At 36.7% G+C, this 10,187-nt stretch overlaps 1 protein-coding gene across 3 annotated transcripts in view; it reads left to right on the plus strand.

Annotated features, from left to right (window-relative positions):
* Positions 1–10,187, plus strand: part of Uhrf2 (ubiquitin like with PHD and ring finger domains 2) — a 67,861-nt gene that overhangs the window by 52,338 nt on the left and 5,336 nt on the right. For all 3 annotated transcript variants that reach the window (XM_031390078.1, XM_031390079.1, XM_031390081.1), the window contains exons 10-14: positions 640–746; positions 4,797–4,959; positions 5,713–5,853; positions 6,988–7,084; positions 7,679–7,836. In XM_031390078.1, the coding sequence (XP_031245938.1) occupies positions 640–746; positions 4,797–4,959; positions 5,713–5,853; positions 6,988–7,084; positions 7,679–7,836 (666 nt within the window). The remainder of the gene's footprint in view (positions 1–639; positions 747–4,796; positions 4,960–5,712; positions 5,854–6,987; positions 7,085–7,678; positions 7,837–10,187) is intronic.

The raw sequence follows: 10,187 nt of genomic DNA on the forward strand, positions 1-10,187 counted from the left end.
GTATAGCCCTGGCTGTCCTGGAACTCATTCTATAGATCAGGCTGGACTTGAACTCAGAAATCCACCTGCCTCTGCCTCCCAAGTGCTAGGATTAAAGGCATGTGCCACCACTGTCCGGCCCAGATTTCTTTTTAATAGTAGCAATGCTTATTTTGTTTAACCTGAGTGTACCATGGATAATTTTGAAATATGAAATATGGAAAATTTCTTATGCCATTAGAACTGTACAGTGAAGCTTTTAGGTAAATTTACTTTATAAAATGTATTTAATGTACGTGCCAGATTTTGAATATTTATCAGAAAAATTCTGTATTGCATAAGCAAGAGCTATGTCAGTTACCATTGAATTAAATGATTCTAACTCATTAGTCTTACAAAACACTGTGGATTACTTGGATATAAGCACAGTATGAGAATGACTGTTTGATACGTTATAAACTATCACTTTGAAGCAAAAGCTTTAGATCAAGTGATAAAACTTGGGGTATACTGCACACATGGTTACGTTTTGCTTTATTTTGGCAAATTTTCTGAGAAGCATGTCAATAACATCTTAACCTAATGTTCTGACTCTAAAGTGAGAATTGGTGAATTATACTCAGTTTAAGTATCTTACTGTAAAAAAATCTTTCCCTGTAGGACCGAGGTGATGAGTTCACATATACTGGAAGCGGTGGTAAAAATCTTGCTGGTAATAAAAGAATTGGTGCACCGTCGGCTGATCAGACACTAACAAACATGAACAGGTGCTGTTCTAAAGACTACATCTGGAGGTTACACCAAACTGGGATCCTAGCATTAGAACTTGTTATTTAAGATCTAGGGAAGAATCTTGAACTAGGAGTTAGGTGAGATTAACATCCCATTGTCTAGTTTTCATATGTTCATGTTGAAGTGGCATAACCCCCCTACTTGATAACCATGCTATACATTTGAAGCCTGTTGCCACCTTTGAAGGACAGGAACCTTATGATTTAAGTGGAATTGAAGATGAGGTGGCATGTATAGTACACTGTAAGTCACAACTGAAGGGATGTTTTCCTCAGCACCTTAGCTTCCACGTGATAAATTTGCTTTAGAGGTGACTCACTAATGTGAAGTAGCCTTATGTGAACGGTAAGTGAAATAGCAGTCTGTCTCCATGCACTTTTAAAATTGTATTAATAAATTAACTTCCGAATTATAAAAGTGCTTTTTTGAACTAAATTCTCTCAGTACATACAAAAGACCCATCTTACAATGACTTTTAATATAGACTTTTAACAGAGACATTCTTATTACCATAGAATACAAAATTTAATTTCCAAATATTTTATTTTATAAATGCATGCTGATGTAAACAATAAAGAACTCAAACCTTAGATAGCAAAGATCATTTTATAACTTGTCATAGTAAAAATTTTGTGAACTATATAAAAGTTAAATTTCTTTATGTCCTAGAGAGCATTTTAGTATTGAGTAAAAATGATTTTTACTAAATTCCAAATAGTATAACTTTAATTTCTTATTGCCATATAAAAAAATATACCAATATTATTTCAAAACTTTATGGCATACCAGGTTATGTAGAATCTTGTTTTCATATATTGCATATTATTTCTGACAAAGGATTGTTTTACTGAACTAGCAGAGGAGACAGGTCAGATTTGCTGGTGAAATCTTGTTCCTGAGATAGAAGTTCAATCCCTTGCTATCCTTTTCCTACAAAGAAGGCAGGCAGCTCTTTAAGAGGAATAACCTTAGAAGTTAGAAAGAGCCTGAGCAGTTTTTGTCAGTCAATGTGTATCTTAAATTAGCAATGGCCTTTTAAGTTATCAAGTATGAGAATTATATTTTTTGTGATAAGACTATTTTACTTTACTGAAATTTTTATCATAAGTATGCACAGTTGGAATAGATATATTGCATTCCTTTTATATTTTTGCATAGTCCAATAAGTAATGTTACAGACTTCTTAGAAAGTAATTGGCAACAATAAAACTGTTTGCGGTGAAAAGGAGGATGGTGAAAGTGAAGTAGACTGAAAACAACTTAGATTTGACTCGTCTTGTAGGCCTCGCCATCCAGTTGGTTACTTTAGGCACGGAGCTGTGTGTGTCCCTTGCAGTTTTACGTCTTATAAAGAAATATATTGTCTGATGAACATGAAAACCTAAGTAAAGGCCTTGAACTTGGTCCCAAACACACTCTTTACCATGTAGTGTATGGTCCAGTTCCTTCTTGCTTCCTGCCGAGAGGAAGCTTGGTACTGCCTTGCTTTTCAGCAGTGCCCATTTCTTAGCAGCTCCTCCACTTCAGAAAGTGGAGCTGCCATGAAGGTGTCTCAGCTGTCCTCTCTGTCAGTGCCCTCAGACGCCACTGGTGCTGGAGTGACAGAGCGTGACAAAGAGCTGCATTGCCTGTCTCTTGGCTTGTTTCATACTTCAGATTCCTTTCACAGTTTTCAGTAGTCTGTAAACTTACAACGCCAAAACTTGAGTTGACAGTGCCATTTAGTGATGGCAGTAATCATGATTAATGGCACCTGTGAACTTGAGAACATGTCACTCAGTGATGTGAAGCTAGTAGTTATTCTACTTCTTTAGTAATATGGGTGATAAAAGATGCAACAGTAACCCTAGTTAGATGGCTATATTTTAATATTTAAATTTTTTATTTTCTATGTACAGATTTTTTCCCTGAATCTTTTTTCAACCGTGTGTGTGCCTTGTGCTTGAGGAAGCCAGACAAGGACATCAGATGGTTGTGCGCCATGATGGCTTATTTTATCCTACCTCCTGGTACTTTAAAATATCTCCCTTTTAGGTAAAAGAGATAACTTTAACAAGCTGAATTTTGTGCGCAGCTGGAAAAGTTATACTGCATTTACTTTAAGAAAATGTAGTTCAGAGATTCCTTGTCATAGGTCAGTCACAATCTGTAAAAAAGAGAGACACCAAGAAAGATATTTTGTATTATATATGACTTTATTTTTTTTAAAGATTTATTTATTTATTTTATGCATAAGGGTACACACTGTAGCTCTACAGATAGTTGTGAGCCTTCATGTGGTTGTTGGGAATTGACTTTTAGGACCCCTGCTCACTCCAGCCCAAAGGTTTATTTATTATTATAAATATATGCAGCTGGGCGGTGGTGGCGCACGCCTTTAATCCTAGCACTTGGGAGGCAGAGGCAGGTGGATTTTTGAGTTTGAGGGCAACCTGGTCTACAGAGTGAGTTCCAGGACAGCCAGGGCTATACAGAGAAACCCTGTCTCGAAAAAGGGTATATATATGTATATATGTATGTATGTATGTATGTATGTATGTATGTATATATGTATGTATATATATATATATACACACATATATAGACATTGTAGCTGTCTTTAGATACACAGAAGAGGGGATCAGATCTCATTATGGGTGGTTGTGAGCCACCATGTGGTTGCTGGGATTTGAACTCAGGACGTTTGGAAGAACAGATGGTGCTCTTACCCGCTGAGCTATATCTAACCTTATAAAATGGACTATTTATGTGCATTTTTATTTGTATGTGTGTCTCTTACTGGCCTGGATGGAATTCACCACGTAGGCTAGGTCGGCTGACTGTTGAGCTGCAGGGATCCATATAATTCCATGTAACAACACTGGGATTATAAGCACACATTACTGCACTAGCAGTTTTAAAAAATACAGCATTTTTATAAATTCTTTGAGAATTTTCTACGTGCACACAATGTTTGCTCACACTCACTCTCCACTCTTCCTATTCACTCCCCGAAGGTCCCCTGTGTCTTCTCAAGTGTGTGCCGAGTCCACTTGTGCTGCCCCTGTACTCTTGGTTATGAGCTGGAATTTTATATGGACATTCTAGGAGTCAACACTTAGGCCTTCCTGCTCCCAAGGCAGCTGTTTGCCTACTGAGTCAGCTCAGTGTTGTAGCCCTCATGTGTTAGCAATGTTTTCTTTTACTGAGGTGAGGAAGTAGGTGGGCATCTTAAATGGTATCCCAACTTGGCTAGAGTGCTGTTTTTAGAATTAGATACTCCTCAAAAGTTCTTAGAACATCTAAATATGCTCACTGGCTTACCACTACATGCTAAGGGAAGCTTTGGCCCAGATGTATTCTTCCAGTATAGGGATCCTCCTTGGCTGTGTGTCATCAGTAAACCATAGTGGTCTCAAATTCATTTCTTCATTTTCATGATTTCCCCGGCATTTTAATTCACTTAAATTTATCATTTTGTGGAGGTCTTTAAAGGTTATTCTCATGCCATACTTATTCTTACTATCCTTTAGACAGGATTTCTGCTGTCTGAAATGTGGAAAACCTAAACAAGCTATTTGTACCTTGCTGACACATTTATTTTTCTGGTTTTCTTTCTGCATTATTCCAGCAATTTACTTCACTTCATCCAAATTTAACTATTAAAGCAGTTACTATTAAAGCAGTAACTATTAAACTAGAAACCTTAGTTTTCCAACATCTCCCTCTTCTCGGCAGACCTTTTAAGCCAATCCCATGCATCTCTAGTTGTTTTCTATTATACATGGCACAGATGTTATTACTTATAGAAGAACCCCACAGGCTCTTTGAGAACTAATTCCTTGGCTTGAGGGTGACATCAGAAAACAGATCTGTCTTCTCTGCTGGTGGGGGAAAGCATAATCCTATTGTCTGGAGTAATATGGAAAGAATCATAGAATCTTAATCTTCAGGTAAGGCATACTTTATCTTAATTGAGCTAAAGACTCGATTATATACTTGGAGAAAGATTACTTGGTATAAAGACTTTGTTTTGTCTCTTTTAGGGCATTGGCCCTAAACTGTGATGCTCCATTGGATGATAAAATTGGAGCAGAGTCTCGGAATTGGAGAGCTGGTAAGCCAGTCAGAGTGATACGCAGTTTTAAAGGGAGGAAGATCAGCAAATATGCTCCAGAAGAAGGCAACAGATATGATGGCATTTATAAGGTGCTCTATCTGGCATGACATCTCCTGGGTCATTCTGGGGCTTTTAAGATATGATTACCACAGGGAACTCCTGGGTGGGCTAGAGAAAGGATAGGCTAATTTATTGGCATTTCTACTTTTTTTTCTATAAATATAAAAGATACATGATTTGAACTTGTTCAGTATTCTAAAAAAAAAAAAAAAAGGCTTTGAAGTTTCTAAGGCAGAGTTATATGTAATTGGGTACAGGTGGTTCCCCTTTTGTTTGTTTTGTTTGGCACTTATAGGCCTCTATCCCATGGCTTGTACACGCTAACTCCACCCTAGTTCTAAGATTTCCTTTTTAAGTATGTAGTCTATGTGATAAAACTGTATAACTAATTCAGTCATTATATATCTTGGCTACTATGTATCTTTTTAAAATGCTTTTAATGTTAATAATTACAATAGAGTTTTTCAAGGCAGAATACTTATAGTATTGAAAATGGATTTGTGTCCTTGGATAAATAATAAGCAGGTCATCTACCACCATTTCTTCCTACCTAATTTGCAAAATAAAATCTTAATTTGTTGCTATGTTAAATTTATAATATTATATCCTTATATGAGAACTGTCTTAACAGGAAATAAGTTAATAATATTCTTATTTACTGTTGTTAACTGCAAAGCAAATATCTTTTGAGGTTGCATTTAATTATGGCAGATTTATTTAGATCTTAGTTTGGTTAACCTAAACCTTACATTTCAATGTAATACTGAAATATTATGATATAGGTAGTAAAATACTGGCCAGAAATTTCATCCAGCCATGGCTTCTTGGTTTGGCGTTATCTTTTAAGAAGAGATGATGTTGAACCTGCTCCTTGGACCTCAGAAGGAATTGAAAGATCAAGAAGACTGTGTCTGCGATTACAGGTTAGATTCCCCTTAGTCTGTACTGCTTGCTTATGTTATAAGAATGTACAGCATCTCCATGCCTTACCTGTGTCCAGCATAGCAACTGGTCAGCTGACTGTGAGAGAGAGAGTATACAAGGATGCAGGAAGAAACCAGACAAAAGGTAGTTTCCTGTGTCATGCTGGGAAAAAGCTGGGCATGGTAGTGAAAAGCAAAATGTTTTTAATTCTGTTTGGAACTTGGTTAAAGGGTTTTTGCTAGGTGGAGTGGTGACTTCTAGAGTTGTTCATCCACCATTGTCCCCATCCATTGTTCTTCCATTGATGCCAGTCAGCATGGTCCTTTGACTTGGCTCTGTCCTGTTGCATATAGTGACTGAACTGTGGGCAGTGTCTGACCACTTTTGCAGGGGAATGTGTACCTTTCAGTGTTTTTCTTGTCTTTAAAGTCCTAGAAATGATTGTTTAAATGAGATTCATCACCTGGAAACTGAACAGAAGCATAAAAATTATATCTAGTATGATGGGTTAATAGTAATGTGTTGAGGCCAGAAATATGTGGTGCTTTAAACATGAGCATTATCACAAAGTCATGCCTTCACTCTAAAATAGCTGTCAGTCAAGGTTAAGAGGTAGAATGGATCCCTTTAAATCTAACTTTTAGGTGATGGAAAATTAAGTGCCATTTAGTTTTCTAAACATCATCTTCCATCCCCTAATTTTGGGGGATGAGACATTTGGTGCTTAATTTTTTGTTTTGAGATGTGAGCCACAATTTTCATCTTGTCTATTTGAATATCAGTTCTTGTATTCCATATGTGATCCTTGCTTCATGCCTAGTTTCTTTTTCTTAAATTTTTTTAAGCCACCAACAAAGCATGTGAAGATTTTCTTCTCTCAGATCTAAAACTGAAATAAATTATAAAGTAGAACACTGTAACAGTTAAGGCTGTAAGGCTTTAAGTAGAATTTAAAGAGATTTCAGTTATCTTTTGCCCTTTGAATTCTGAAAGTGTATATTTGCTTTATGTAAATTAAATGTGGAGAAAGCATTAAAAAAAACCCTCTCCTACCCTCTAAACTTCTTTCTGGATCTGGAGCCTCTCACCCTGTGAAGTTTAAATCAACATTGTCTCTCTTCATCCCCGACCAGTACCCAGCAGGTTACCCCTCAGATAAGGAGGGGAAGAAGACCAAGGGGCAGTCAAAGAAGCAGACCAGTGACGGCACCAAAAGGCCAGCTTCAGATGGCAAGTAGCAGTTGCAGAGCATCTGTACTGATAACACATTTTGATAAAGAGAAATAGAGGACATAAGCAATTAGAATAAAAGGATTTTGTTGGGGAGTGGTGTTTATCTCTTTAATAGAGTGAGAGCCACATCAGCAGCAAGTATAGTAAGTACCTGTCTTAGTTAGGTTTTTACTGCTGTGAACAGACACCGTGACCAAGTCAACTCTTGTAAGGACAACATCTAATTGGGGCTGGCTTACAGGTTCAGAGGTTCAGTCTATTATCATCAAAGTGGAAGCATGGCAGCATCCAGGCAGACATGGTACATCTGGAGGCTGCTAGGAAGTACTGGTTTCCAGGCATCTAGGATAAGGGTCTTAAAGCCCACACCCACAGTGACACACCTATTCCAACAAGGCCAGAACCACACCTTCTAATAGTGCCACTCCCTGGGCTAAGCATATATAAACCATCACAGTACCCTAGACTTGAGGGGAAGCAGCTACATGTGGGCATCTTCCTTCTGAGCGTTGAAGGCACCAGTGAACCTTTGTGCAGTTTCTAAGAAGAACTGTCTGTTTTTCTACTGACATATTTCATAAATTAACCTAGATGAGTGTCCAAGTGACTCCAAAGTGCCGAAGGCATCCGATTCGACCGACGCAGTAGAAGCTTTTCAGCTCACGCCTCAGCAGCAGCGCCTGATCAGAGAAGACTGTCAGAACCAGAAGCTGTGGGATGAAGTACTCGCATCTCTTGTAGAAGGACCGGTATATAATGTTTTTCTTAACTAATGATGTTCTGGTATTAAAAATGGAAACAATGACTTTCACAAGTCCAAACTTTATGTAGTTTTAAAATCCATTTCCTTGACCTTTCAGAAATAACAGGAGTCAATACATTTAAACAGCTGTCAGTTTATTTTAAACTTTCTAGATGTTGATTTTAGTCCTAAATTAACTTATACTAAGGTGCTCCTTTTAGGAAGAATTTTCAGTTATAAAACTCAGTCAACTGAATCTAAAACTAAGCAGAAAGGTTTTATTATATTACAGTTCAAAGATGAGATAATCTAATAGTGTAAGTTTTAAATAGTATGTATGATTTTCAAAACTTGTATACTTAGCTTTGAGGTAAAGTAAACCAGTCTTGATCTGTTTAAATATTTGTCATCGGGATTGGCAGATTGCTCTGTTGTTAGAGCTTGTAGTACTTTTGCAGAAGACCCAAGTTTGATTCCTAGCACCTAGTTTGGGTAGCTTATAGCCACATGTAATTCCATCTCTGGGGGATCCTGTCTCATATGTTCCAACAACCCACCTCACATACTCATAAGAATATACAGATAATTTTAATTTTTACATTTTTTTCTTTTATAAAATCTAGAATTTTTTAAAAAAAAATTTAAAAATCTAGATTTTTTTTTTCTAACTTCTTGATTTTTGTGATCATTAAATTTTAAAGTAAAGCTGGGCCTGGTATCACATGCCTTTAATCCCAGCACTCAAGAGACAGAAGTCTGTCTGTCTCTGAGTGTGATAACAGTCTGGTCTACAACACACTGAGTTCCAGGACAGCCAGGACTACATAGATGGACCTGGTTTTGTTTTTAGTTGTCGTTGAGGATGATACTGAAGATGCTGATGCTGTTGCTAATGTGTGGATTTCATGTTAAGTTGTGCTCACCAAATGAAAAAGCTTCAAATAGGAACTGTTAGCTCATTTGATTTACTGCATTTCGTATTTTGTTGTCAATTTGATCTCTTCTGTGCAATATTTTTATTTCTTTCCTCCTAAAGTAATAGGATGCACAGCTACTGTGAGTCATCTGTATATGTTATATTTTTTCACCTTGTTCTTTTTCCTTCCTCTGTTGCCTTTATTTCCTTTTACTGCAACAGCTAAACTGTCTCACGTGTCAGACGTGAGTAGTGTAAGGGGTACCTGCCTCCCATCTCGTGTGGAGGGTCTCCTGTGGTTGTTTTGCAATTTTGGTTGGGAGATAGTTAACATTACTAAATTAAGCTTATTGGTAACTATTATTGAATACTATTTAGCTATATCCGAAATTTACTAAAAAAATTACTTAGTTAAAAAATTTACTTTGCTTGTAAATGTGATATCTTGATAAAGTGGAGTGAGGCTTTGGTTTTTTTTTTTTTTTTTTTTTTTTTTTTTTTTTTTTTGGTTTTTGTTTTTATTTTTGTTTTGTTTTGTTTTTAAAATGGCCTGAGTTTTGTTCTATGAGGGTATTACTTGCTTATTAGGCAAGTGACCCTGGATGGATGGATGGATGGATGGATGGATGGATGGATGGATGGATGGATGTAAAGAGGGTCTGTTATGTCAGATTCTTCACATAGCCCACACTAAGACACATCAGTTATTAATTATAACTTAGTTGACTTGTTGGGAAGCACACAGCTAGTTAGTGGCCTGATAGCTTCACTGTATTTCAGATAGGGATGGGCATGGGACAAAAAGGCTACCTGAGTGCACATGAATGTGTAGGTATTGATTGTCCTGCTCTTAGCAAGACCTCAATGCTACCTACATTCAGTTATTCTGACCTGACAGCTTGTGATTACTATGAACATGTACCCACATGGAGGATCATACTTAGGACTGTTTGAAACCCATCCTTTGTTTAGTTTAAAAGATGAGAACAAGTTGTGTGATAGTGCATGTGTTTAATCCCAGCACACATGAAGCAGAGGCAGGCTGATATCTGAGTTCCAGTATAACCTGGGCTATATGGTGAGAGACCTTTTCTTAAAAAGAAAGGAATGACACACACAGCCAGAGTAATTGGAACTAATTGTGGCTTTTGATGATGTAGAGCATCCATTTGGTAATGGTTACACTTGTCTATTTTATTTTATTTTATTTTTAAACTTTTATTGCATTATGATGAGAAAAGTTACATGATTTCAATTTATCTGAATTTGTTAACATTTAAAAACATATTTCAATTAAATATAATTGAATCACATTCTTATTTCCCTTTTGTACCACTGCTCCTTCCATAGACCCCCCCTTCAGTACCTACAATATCTTTTTGTCATATTCCTTAAAATTTATAGAATATTATAACAATAAAAATAAGTATTATAAAAGTTGT

This window comes from Mastomys coucha, unplaced genomic scaffold (genome assembly GCF_008632895.1).
Source record: "Mastomys coucha isolate ucsf_1 unplaced genomic scaffold, UCSF_Mcou_1 pScaffold21, whole genome shotgun sequence".
Taxonomy (NCBI): Eukaryota; Metazoa; Chordata; class Mammalia; order Rodentia; family Muridae; genus Mastomys; species Mastomys coucha.